Source organism: Mus musculus, chromosome X (genome assembly GCF_000001635.26).
Source record: "Mus musculus strain C57BL/6J chromosome X, GRCm38.p6 C57BL/6J".
NCBI lineage: Eukaryota > Metazoa > Chordata > Mammalia > Rodentia > Muridae > Mus > Mus musculus.
This window is the reverse complement of record NC_000086.7, coordinates 134,434,597-134,446,879: the sequence shown is the minus strand read 5'-3', so window position 1 is coordinate 134,446,879 and position 12,283 is coordinate 134,434,597. Positions and strand designations below refer to the sequence as shown.

At 44.9% G+C, this 12,283-nt stretch overlaps 1 protein-coding gene across 11 annotated transcripts in view; it reads right to left on the bottom strand.

Moving 5' to 3' along the window:
* Drp2 (dystrophin related protein 2) overlaps positions 1-12,283 on the bottom strand; it is a 52,451-nt gene that overhangs the window by 9,695 nt on the left and 30,473 nt on the right. For 7 of the 11 annotated variants that reach the window (XM_030251217.1, XM_030251218.1, XM_030251219.1 and 4 more), the window contains 11 exons: positions 11,779-11,857; positions 9,799-9,859; positions 9,409-9,470; positions 7,987-8,061; positions 6,759-6,960; positions 6,460-6,545; positions 5,494-5,651; positions 5,052-5,218; positions 3,117-3,228; positions 529-665; positions 187-252 (listed from right to left, as the gene is read on the bottom strand). In XM_030251217.1, coding sequence (XP_030107077.1) covers positions 187-252; positions 529-665; positions 3,117-3,228; positions 5,052-5,218; positions 5,494-5,651; positions 6,460-6,545; positions 6,759-6,960; positions 7,987-8,061; positions 9,409-9,470; positions 9,799-9,859; positions 11,779-11,857 — 1,205 coding nt within the window. Of the gene's footprint in view, positions 1-186; positions 253-528; positions 666-3,116; positions 3,229-5,051; positions 5,219-5,493; positions 6,546-6,758; positions 6,961-7,986; positions 8,062-9,408; positions 9,471-9,798; positions 9,860-11,778; positions 11,858-12,283 lie in introns of all 11 variants that reach the window. The other 4 variants (XM_017318380.2, XM_011247730.1, XR_003952997.1 and 1 more) reach the window with 3 other exon arrangements.

Genomic DNA, 12,283 nt, shown 5'->3' with positions numbered 1-12,283 from the left:
TCACTGGCTTAGGAAGCTGCCCCACACTTAACACCACTAACGGTTGGGCCTTGTTGGCCATGGTACATTCCACTTCGAACCTCCCTGGCTCATTCTAATTCTCCCTGTCCTTGGACTTTCCACAGTTCCCACCCACTTCTCCTTGTTCTTCATATAGTCCCCACTCCCACTGAAAGGCAGTGGTACCTGCTGGCAAAATGTTCAATTCGAGAGTGTGTGTCAGCGTGTGGCAACATCGGGGAAGAAGCAGGTCTGAAAGAAAGCATCAAAGATTCAGAGGACCAAAGGCAACTGAAAGCCCGTCTCCTCCCCCACCCTCCCCACTCCATTGCCAGGATGCTAATAAGATACAGAGAGTGGATCCTACTCTATCGCTCAGGCCAGAATCTAGGTCAGACTTAAGCTGACCCGCCCTGTCGCTGGTGGTTTTCACCTGAGAACATTGTCCAGCTCATCTGTGACTCAGCCCTTTCCCAGCAGATAGGTGAGCTGGATAAGGTCACCCGGGGCCTCTGCTCAGCTACTCACGTCTCACTGCAGTCGCTCTCCAGAACTGACTGCACGGGCAGATAACCTCGCTGAGGGTGTTTGCTGAAATACTGCTTGGAGCGGAATTTATTCTTTAAGGTTGTGGCAAAGTCCCTCATGTTTTCACTAGATGTGGTCTGCAGGGGAGACAGGACAGAGAGAGCCACGCTAGTGACTTCCAGATGTTGGATCTTTTCCACTAGAGCACAGAACATCTGGTATCCCGCTGTTTTTCGTGCCTACCATATCCTCCCAATTAAAAGAAAAAAGGTCTCAAAGAAGACAACCTAACTCTCAACACTGGCTGCCTCTGGGAAGGTAGACTGGAGGGGTGAGGAGAAAGGAAGACTTTCATTTTCAACTTTGAACACTCCTGTCTGCATAGTTTGAATCTCTTACAGAGAGCATGTAATTGCTACATTTTAAGGAATCTTTTTTGTTGTTACACTGTTCAGGATTGTTCAGGTAATCCTATTGTTGAAAGCTCATGGGTTTGTCACTGTTAAACACAGAAGACAGCATCTCAGAGCAGGTACCCTGATCTTCTGGTTCATACAATCTTCCCATCCCCTTTTCTATGGAGTCAGCTGGAATCGGGCACCCCATAGTTCCTTATTCTCTACATTCTGACTAGTTGTGGATCTCTGCAACAGGATCCATTAAGACAACAGCAGCTGACTGTCAACACAGACAGGGGAAATTTCATAGTTCCATCCCTAGACGAAGAGCTACAAGGGGCTAATGCCTGCTGAGATAGAAAGGACCATTCTTCTCCAGGAACAAGCCCCCATACAGGCTAGCCAATCCCGAGTGGTCAGCTCTGGACACATGTACATAGTAGCAAAGCTAAATGGATGTAGTAAGTTGTATATACATGTGTGCATACATATGTTTGTATGTATGTTTATAGATATGTATATTTTTTATAAAATACTCATTTTCTATTTTATACATCTGGGTGCTTTGCCTGCCTAGCTGTGCCTTGGAACTGGAGTGACAAACTGTTGTAGGCAGCTTTGTGAGTGCTGGGAATTGAACCTGAATCCTTTAGGAGCAGCAGTGCTCTTAACTGTAGAGCCATTTCTCCAGCCCAAGTGGACTGTGGAGAAACAGGTGTGTGTGTGTGTGTGTGTGTGTGTGTGTGTGTGTGTGTGTATACATACACATGTATATTCATGTATATTCAACTAACAATAATTAAAGAAGAGACCGTGCATTTGGGAGGGGGACACAGAAAAAGTTGGAGGGGACAGGAGTGTGTAGATGTGCTGCTGCTCATGTATTAAGTTCTCAAAAGTAAAATTATCATAAAAAACTTTCTCTTTATAAAATTTGAAATTTGATTTACTTTGTGTGTATGGAGGTCAGAGGACAACTCACAGGAGTTGGTTCTCTTCTCCCAGCACGCGTGTTCTCGGAATCAAACTGCAGTCATGAAGCTTGGCACACTTACCCTCTAAGCCATCCTGCCGCCCCTTTCCTAGAAATTCCAGGACTGGGGAAGATAAACAGGAGGCAGAGGATTATCAGCGTCTTCTGTTTGCCCTTTATAATGTTTTGTGTAAATGGGAATAAAGGAAAAGTAATGGGCATGGCCCCTGCTCTCTCTTGCTCACACATCCCTTTGCTAACATAATTTGAAAATAATGCCTTAGAGAAGTGGATTGTGGAGAAACAGTTTAAAAATGGAGAGGTGGGGAGGATAGAAAGCCAGATGGACTATACTCAGAGTTCTGCAAGAATCTAATGGAACAGCAAAGTATAAAGATGTTGAGGGAGGGGCAGGAAAGATGGCTCGGCAGTTAAAAGCTCTGCTGTTTCAGAGGACTTGGGTTCAATTGCCAGCACCCACAAGGCTGCCCACAACTATTTGTTACTCCAGTACCAAGGGACCTGACACTCCCTTCTGGCCTCTTCAGGCACCAGGCATGCAAGTGGTCCACAGATATACATGCAGCCAAAACACCCAGATCCATAATATACAAAATGAACAAATCCTTAAAGATATTGAGGGGACAAGCTCAGGATGCCACACATGTAGCAGCCCTGTGACTGAGTTCAGGGACATTGACCAAGATGGGCTCAGGTAGCTTTGAAGAGAAGGCTGCCCCTGGAAACCAAGTACAATTTGGGAGTACAGGTTAAAAGCGTATGTCTCTCCTTTTAATGGACTGTGTAACTTGAGCAGAGACTTTGGTACTGGCATGAAGGGTAGAAAAACATGACAAAGTAGAAAGAAGAGACCTAGATTCCGTGCAGGAGCTATACAAGAACGGAGCCAGGAAACTCACATGAGCAAGAGAAAGGGAGTTACCTGGAATCACCTTGCTCCCCCACCCCCACCTCCCAGGGATATTTTTCTGCAGCAAAACAGTTAATGCCAATTAAAGGACTAGGGTTCAGAGCGCTCTAGGCAGCTATGGCCCCAGAGTCAGAAGAGCTTTAATAGAAGAGTAGAGGGGCCTGAATCCTTAAACCAGTGAACCCCTATTGTTTGGATACCACTCCATCAGGAGAGCTGACTCCTGTGTGCCAATGCTGTGCCAAGAGGATCAAAGCCCCTCCCACCTGATGCGGAGGGTCCATACCGGTGTGTAATACTCCATGATGGGATAGTGGAGCTTGTTGCCTTTGCTGGCCCTGCCGGTCAAGAAGCAGGTCTGGCAGATATCCACGTTAAACTGTTTCAGACTCCGGTACCTTGGGGGAGAGAAGATAAATGGCCGTGAAGATAATCCAGTGTACTACAGTGACTTCACCATTCCCACAATCCAAATACACACAGAGAAGGAAGTGGGGCTCAACCCCAACAGGTGAATAGCCTTACTCTACAGACCACAAATCCTGCATTAAACCACAGGTCCCAGATCCTAGAAAGTGTGGAAAAGGGCATTGTGTCAGCCAGGTCTTAAGGGGAGGATGCAGGTAGGAATAAACACCTCACTGTGGGTAGCTTTCTAAACAAGGATGGTCCCAAAGGTCCCCTCCCTACTCTGGAGAACTCAAACCTTCCATATGAAGGCAATTTATTCCACAGCTGTGGTTTAGTTGATTGAAGGTTCTTCATAATAATTGATTTATGTTTTTACAGAATATAGAACATATTCCTCCCCATCTCCTTTTAAAGGCAAGCTAAACTTCCCTAGTCCTGGTAGCATCAAAGAGTGAAGTGCCTAGCCTTAGGTAATCCAATAGATATCCCTGGGTTTTCAGCTAAATAGCTAGGTTATCTTGGGCAGTCACATCTCACTTTGGTGTGTAGTTTACTCAAGTTCTAAAAAGCAGAGTGTTTGTAGGGACAGTTATGTTAGTATTGTAGGGACAGTTATGTTAGTACTCTAAAAGGCTAAAAGGCTGACTGGATTGAGGTTGGGACTCAGTGCTTGCCCAGCGTTGCCCAAGACCCCGAATTTTATCCTCTGCAGCAAACTCAGAAACTTTAGGCATTTTATGGGAGCAGTTAGCTTTGTGGAGGAAGAAGGAAATTATAATCCGAGAGGCTTCCAATGAATTCCAATAAAGTTTTATGCCTTAAGCTTATCCCTGGGTATGCACAGTGTGCTGCAGTCTGTCGACACTGTAACATATTCCATCTATGAGGTTGATAGTGGAGAGGAATGTACAGTTGACTTGCAAAAAGCCCCCATGTGTTATGTAAGTTGGTTTTTTATTAGGAGTTCATAGTCACTCTCAGCTGCATAGCTGCAGGTTGTCCATGCCTCTGAGGCTATTTACATCTATGGGACTGCTTGGGTCTCCTTTATGTGACATGCTGGCCATGTTTGTTCAGGCTTTGCTGGCTAAGCATCTGGTAATCCACAAATCCATGATAGAGCATTGCCTACAGATCTCAGGTTTCTAAAGATTTATTTACATACGTATTTTTATGCATATGGGTGCTCTGTCTGCATGTACATCTGTGCACCAGAAGAGGACATCAGATCCCATGAGAGATGGTTGTGAGCCACTGTGTGGGTGCTGGCATTTGAACTCAGAACCTTTGGAAGGGCAGCCAGTGCTCTTAACCATGGAGCTTTCTTTCCAGCCCCTCAGGTTTTTAGATCAGGGATATGTGAGCGGCATGGTAGAAATGTTATAAACACTGCATGTGAGTTTGTGTCTCTAACACTGCACTGGGATCTCTTGTGTGTTGCCTAGTGGTCAGCTGTGTGCGTGCTGGTGCGGGGGCAGTATTTATATCACCTTATGATATAAATCAATTTTTCTTTTCTTTCTTTCTGGGGAGTTGATGGTGAACTATATACGCTGATACAACATTTAGTATATAGATTATTTTTTATAACATTTATTAGCTATTTTAAGAAAATGTAGTACTTTTTATTACAACTAGAATAAAAACCTTTTCCTTTCTAATTTTTAGAAGTTAAACATTTTCAATAAAAAGGTTACAATACCACACCATAGATAAATCATAAAGCAAAATAAGTAAACAATGCTGTTTTGTACCCAATTTTTGTGTCCCATGACATTTTTATTCTCCCAGAAATTATTGTATCCCATACCTGAACCCTTTGATGGGGCACTGTCTACAGATAGAGCACTTGGTTTGATGCTTCACTTGCTCAGCGATGGTGACCCGATGCAGAACAGCCAGCCACACCATAGACTGGGGCTCCAAGTTGACCCACTCCAGGAATTGGGAAGCTTCAATGACTGGCTTGCCAGTGCTCTAGAGAAATAAGAAACCCAGTGAATAGAAGGCCAAATATCTTGCTGCTTGAGTGACAGCCGGCATCTGGTGAAGCCGGAGAATGAGCACTCTTCCCCGCAGGACTTCCGCTCTATACTCCAGAGAACTGTTGGTTCTGTTGCCCCATCTCAACAAAGCTCCTGTACCTCTGAGTACATTGCACCCAAAGCTGAGAGGCTGGTCTCCATCTGTTCCACTCACCATCCCTTCCATCTTACTTCCCTCCCTCTTTGAAGCTACAGGTCCATACTTACAAAGCGAAAGCAGCTACGGACACTGGGCTCCACATTGCTGCCCCCAAATGCTGCCACTTCACCCAGCTGACGGGGCACTTGAATGGCTTCATGAAGCAGGGCACCGAGATGGCGTTGATCACACTGGCTGCCTGAATTGGCTACTTGGCTGAAGAGATCTGCTGGGCCCATCATCGACAGTAGCCAGACCCAGTTTAGGAATGACCAGAGAATGGTACATGGAAGAAGAAGCAGAAAAGGATGACAGAGAAAGAGCATACTGCACTGTTGAACTGATAACTTGAAAGAAAGCCCAGAAACCCATCCCCTATCTCAACTCCCAAGGGTTTGAAAAAGAGCATTCCTGAGTTTGGGTGGGGGAATGAGACAGACACAAAGAGGGCATCATCAATGAGAAAGGATGGGAGGGGAAAAGGGCAGGGAGGGAGCGAACAGAGGAGAGAATGATAAAGAGACAAATACAGGAGCACAGGAGAAACAAATGGATATCAATGAGGAGGCAGGGGGTGAGAGAGAGAGAGAGAGAGAGAGAGAGAGTGTGAGAGAGAGAGAGAGAAGATCAGAGAAGGGGAGAGAGAGAGAACACAGACAGCAAGCAGACAGAGCTAAGTAAGGGTAGTGCCAGATGTGGATGCTACAGCACTGGGAAAGCAGTTGCTTCCTTGGTGTGGAAACACATGCTGGGCAGATTTTCCCACCCTCAAGAGAGAGCAGCAATTCTAGAACCTCCTCAAGGCCGAGCCAGCAACCTTAGCAAACCCCTCAACATAAAATCTATTGCTTCAAACCTCACCTACGTCCCCAGAAAAATGCACCTGGGGACTGAAAATCATCACAAGGTGACCAAGTACCCCTCTGCTGAGTCACAAGATGGAAACTTTGCTGATCCTACCGTCTCCCTCCTTTCTCCCCTTGCCACACCCCTCCCCCACCCAACATCACTGCAGAGGCAGGAGTTGTACTCACACTGAAGTTTTTCTTTCACTTCCGTGCCACACAGGCATGCGATGCCAGTCTTAAAGGACAATGCTCGCATCTTTCCACTGCGACCACTAGGTTTAAAGGGAGAGATAGAAAACATATCTGTGTTATAATTACGTGTGAATATATGTGAAAGGTTAACGTCTTGGCAGTCTTTTCTCACTGGCCCATGCTCTAAGCTGTCCTGATCCAAGTATAGCATGGGAACAAGCTCTTCCCACCAAGGCCAATGGAGATGCCCCATTGGATTAATTGGGCAGGCTTCCAGGACTGAAAGCCTTTACCTATCAAAAACATTGAGGAGCCAGTTGAGGCTCATGTCTACACACAGTGGCACATTGACCAGGATGCCTCTTTCCTCCTCCAGTCGTTCATACAAGGCAGTCAAGCAGTGAATGACCTCCACCACATCCATCACATGTTCACTGGCCTGCAAGTCATGCTCATTGAAGATCTCCAGAGCTGTAGTTAAAGTTACCAGATCCACTGGAAAGGAGAGAAGAAAAGGAAGATGGAGCCCAAAGAAGCAGCCCAGGGCTCTGATGAAACAAGGCTATGATATCACCAAATATGGTATGAAGTCCACACCAATCATTGGCAAGTCGGCCATAAGCTTGTCCTTTACCACGACTCCCATCCTACGGGATAGCAAGGCACCAAAGGTCACCCCAGTTAACATAGCACACCTCTGTATACATAGGTTCTTTCACATCTGTTTTGAGAACACAGTGAGATGTGAATGAGTGCACGTCCTGCACTGTATTGATTCCCGAGGAGTCATTTCCCACTTGAAGTTTCTCTGTTTGCAAAGGTTTCATCTTTTAAAAATAATTTTGGAGGTACAGAGGGCGGATCCCTGGGCCTTGCTCATGCTAGGCACTCTATCACCAAGTCAAACCCTCGGCCCAATATCAGTTCCAATTGAAAACAGATTTGTTCAGGAGCCCTGTTCTAGGAAGCTTAGACCTGGTCACAAAGGGTGGTGCATGGCTGGTTGAGTGTGACATACATCAGGAAGACATAATTACTTGTGATGCTGAGTCAGACTAGCTAGAGCCCTGGGACAGAAAGATTACATGAACAGTACTCCTGAGCAAGGCCAGAAGGGACAGTGACACGTCTGCAGTATGCCGATGAGTAACCACGGAAACTTGCTTTAATAGTTCTGTTGCTGTACCTAATAAGCCCAAGATGGCAGACCATGAAGCAGAGACTGCCTGCTGCAAAGCAAAGTTTCTTGATTACCCAAGCTGGATGGGGGGGGGGGAACGGACGGACGGGGGGACGGACGGACTATGGTTTGGATAGCTGTGGGGTTTCTTTGAAAACAAGCCTGGGGCTTGGGGTGAATGGTAATATCAAGCTTTCTCAGTCAAGATGTCCCAGCATTTATAGTGTCCCCATCAAAACAATCAATAGTTATGGCCAGGGCGGGATGAAAACGAGAAGCAGACAGGTGGGGAATAGGAAGAAGGGGGCGAAAGCCATGGGAAAGAACAACTGAAGACGTACGGCGCAGGGCCTTCTGGACTCTGCGGAGCTTCATGGCAGTGCGGTAAGCTGAGAACTTAATGTTGTTCAGATCGGCTGCAAAAAAAAAAAAAAAAAAAAATGAAAGAGACTCACTTAGGTCAGAGAATTGTAAAATAGAACAAGTGCCAACAAGGCTATGTATGAACGAGAGTTGTTAGTGGAAGTGTGCACTGATGCGACCACACAGGGAAACAACTTGGTATTGTGCAATGAGGTGCAACACATCCGTCCTGCTATCAAGGTGCTATATAACCCACAGCAGTGATGTGCAAACATTTTTTTTACAAAGAAAGAAATGTATTTTGTATCATGATCTAATATATACACATTATAGAAAGCAGTTCTTTACTAGATTTAATACAAATAAAACCATAAAATTAATAGCAAACCTGACCCTTGCTAAGTGTCCATTGATAGCTCCCAGTCTCTTTCAGCTTTTGCAGAAGATTGTTATCACATGCTGAAATAATATTATGACCTCCATACTAAAAGTATGCCCTGGAAACCCTCTTGCACACAAGTACCAGAACCCCTCAGCAGTGTTGTTTGCATATGGTCACTCTAAACTAGAGACCTATGTGCCTATCAGGAATAGAACAGGTAAAGAAACGCTATATTCAATGGTATCCCCTACAGCAGTGGAAATGTTCTAAGTGTAGTCACATGGATAAACCTGTGACATATGCTATATTTCTCCTAGTAGGCAAAGATATGGCATGAAAGAGTCTCCCTCACTGCAGCTCAGAGACTGCCTTTCAAATCAGATTATACTTCATGTCTTCAAGCATAGCTCCCTAATGATGTTAAAATGGTCCAGGGGGAATGGAGAATATGCTGTTGAGGATGATGCAGAGGGGCTGTTTTATCCTTTTAAAAAACCACCTTATTGAAGTACAAAGGATGTGCAAGAAGCTATATGTGAAGTGACAGTTAGGAAGCCAGTATTTAGTGTACATAGCTTGATACGTTTGATGATAAATATACATTACCACAACCTGTATCATAAACCTACCCATTGCTACCGAAGTTTCCTCCCAACTTCTTATTTATTATTATTACTGTTAGTAGTGGTATGCTGCTGGTAAGAATACTTAATATAAAATTATTCTCTTAGTAAAACTTGACACATAAAAAGAGTACTGTTAACGATACACACTGTGTCATATAGCAGATCTCTAGGACCTATTCTTGTTGCATAATTGAAATGGTGGCCTGTGGCCATTGCATCTCTTAGCATAACATTCTTTGGGTTTATCTACAATGTCTAGATGGTATTGCTTTAAGATTAAAGGGTAAAATTCCATTTTGTGCATATGGCACATGTTCTTCATTCATTCATATACTGATGAAATACACAACAAAGACAGAATTCCACCCCATATAGGAACCTTGCATTCTCACCTAGGGTTTGGTATAACTCAGTCATCTTAGGATGGTCCCAGCATGTGGTCTGAGCCTGGTGGCTACAAACAAAAGCATCAATAGCACCAACATCACATTCCCAACTTCCTTTGCTCACACACACACACACACACACACACACACACACACACACACACATCAGTTAGTAAAAGGCAGGTTTCAAGAAGCAGTACAATGCAAAGATAAACTCTAAAGATCCTGATACACCAGAGTTCGCCATCACCCGGGCAGAATCTTAGTACTTCTTAGAAGTTGGAGGAAACATTAGACTAATCAGGGGAATCTCAATGCACAAGAAGTGACAGAAGGACAGGAGATGGAGGGGCTAGGCAGGTGACTGACCAGCTTCTGGTTCTGATGACCACTCACTTGATGTAGTAGGGGACTTTATTGGGAGAAATTGCTCTTTCCCAGGGAACTTGGACAGAAGCTGTTAAAAAAAGAAAAAAAAAAAAAGTAAGGTGGCCACTAGTATTCTTCAAACATCCTAGCCATTCTCAAATTAAATTTCTTCATTAGATTAATTCATTTCATTTTATGTGTTTTGTCTGCATGTATGCATGTGCACCACATGTGTGCTTGGTGCCTGTAGATATCAGAAGAGGGCATTATATGTCCTGAAACTGGACTTAGAGATGGTTGGGAATCATCCTGTGGGGGGCTGGTAATTGAATCTCTGTTCTCTGCAAGAGAAACAAGGCTCTTAACTGCCTCTCCAGTCCATTTTGGACATTCTTAAACTCTATGCTTCCTCAGGTTAAACACAAAAGGAAATAACATTCACTTCCAACTGTTAACAGTTCCCAGGGCGTGGCATTAACAAGCAACACATGTTTCTTGATGCAAGAGCAGGGGAAGCGGTTGTCACTAATGGCCTATGGAACGAGAAGCAGGGCTAGAACATGAACAGGAATGCTTCATAGCCCTAGTATTTTCCCTGAGAAGGCTGTCATTTTTACCTACTCAGCGGCAGGTAGCTGACCTGCTCCTGTAGCTATTTTCTCACAAGGCTTAAAGCCTTTCCCTAAAATGCCAACCTTCTCAGATCTGTGGGGCAGAGGGGGGTGATAGTGCCCATTTATCTCTTATAAGGAACTCTTTCAACTCTGTTTATATCACCGAGATCTTAACAGGAGAGGCCCAGGTTACCTGGCTCACTCACTGTAATTTTCCTGACTACAAGACTCCTCAGCAGATTTAGCTGTGTGGAACTGGCTATAAAGGCAAAAATTTGAAGCATCTTTATTGAGCTCCCCCTATGTGCCAGATACTATGTTCATGCCTTGTGTCCACATCTAAGTTCCCTTTCTGCATATTTTTGACATCTCCATTCCTACCTTCTTGGTCTAGGCCAGCATCACCCATTCACATGGATTATTTCTGCTCCCACTCTGGCTCCCAACAATCTTACTCTGAACATCATACTGATATGTAAATCAGATCATGTCACCCCACTCCTCAAACCCTATCAAAAATCCTCTGTTGTGTTTGGAGTAAAATCTTCAGTTCTCACGTTTACCCACAAGGCTTTCTGTGCTCTAACGTTTCTGCTGTTTCTGTTGCTTTCTTCTCTATAGGTCTCCTTGCTGTTCCTCAGCACACATCCCTGGGCCCCTGCTTTAAGGGCTAGAAATTCTGCCTAATGTGCTTGCTCGGCTATCCGTATGGTCCTTCTTCCATTGCCTTTAGAGCTCTATAAGCTGCCACCTTCTCAATGAGAGCTCTGCAGTATCTCTTCCCACTAGCCACACGGGCTCCATTTCCACATTGCCTTTAGGACTCTGTAAAACTGTCACCCTCTCAGTGAGACCTCTGCAATGTCTATTCCCTTTAAGTCTAGTCTCCCCTCCCCCCAGGCATGCCTTCCTTGCTTCAATATTTTCCATAGCACTTGTCACAAATTTCTCTTATACCTGGCTACTTACTTGATTATGATCTGTTTCTTCCACTAGAATATGAGTTTTCCAAATCTAAGGATTTTTTTTTCCACCAGCATGGCCCCAGTGCCCAGAAAAGTACTTGGCTCACAATTAATACTGTTGCACAAATATGCTTATTTAATTTTCAAAACCTAAGGAGCTAGAAATCCCTCCCCTTTAGGTAGGAAAGGTGAGCTTCAAAAGATTACACCAGTTTTTCAAATTTGCACAGCTCTTAGGCTGAAGCACAGTTGCTCTCTGACCGGGGAGGCTGTTCTTCTAACCACCCCACCACACAGCCTTTTCCTTATTGCTTCTTGGATGCCAAGACATCCTGGACTCCCAATGGATCCCTAGCAGACAACAGTAGATTTTCTTGGGGAAAAATGGCTGAGGTTCTGCTTCACGCAGTCTAGTTTGATTCACATACTGGAGAGGAAGTGCTGTGACCCAGGCCCAAAGTCCCGGTGGGCATCCTGGAGTTGCTTAAGCCTCTCAGCCACTGACACCTATGGGAAGAAGAGCGGGTTACTTCTAGCCACTCACCGTGGGATCCTCAGTTGCCTCCAAGAATCTTTCTGAGCTCTCTTACAAGGCAGCCTTTCTCCTGCTCCAATATCATCTGTGGTCACCCAACTCCCACCCTCCTCCAGCACCGACAAGGATCAGAAAAGCCTTCTTAGTTATAAGCCATATTAGTTCTTCTCTCCAGTCTAATCGGTGTGTTTAAATCTAGACAAGCCCCTCTCATTCTTCTAGTTCAGCCACTACCTACAGCTTAGAAGTTGAGAGGCTTATTCTCTGACCCCTAACTCCCTACTATTCTTTTCCCGTGTAGCTTGCATTTCCAAACCATTGGTATTCTTTGGGCCTGCATATACTCCCCTTCCACCCTGACCCACAAGCTTGGCCATACCAAGATGCGCCCCCCCCCA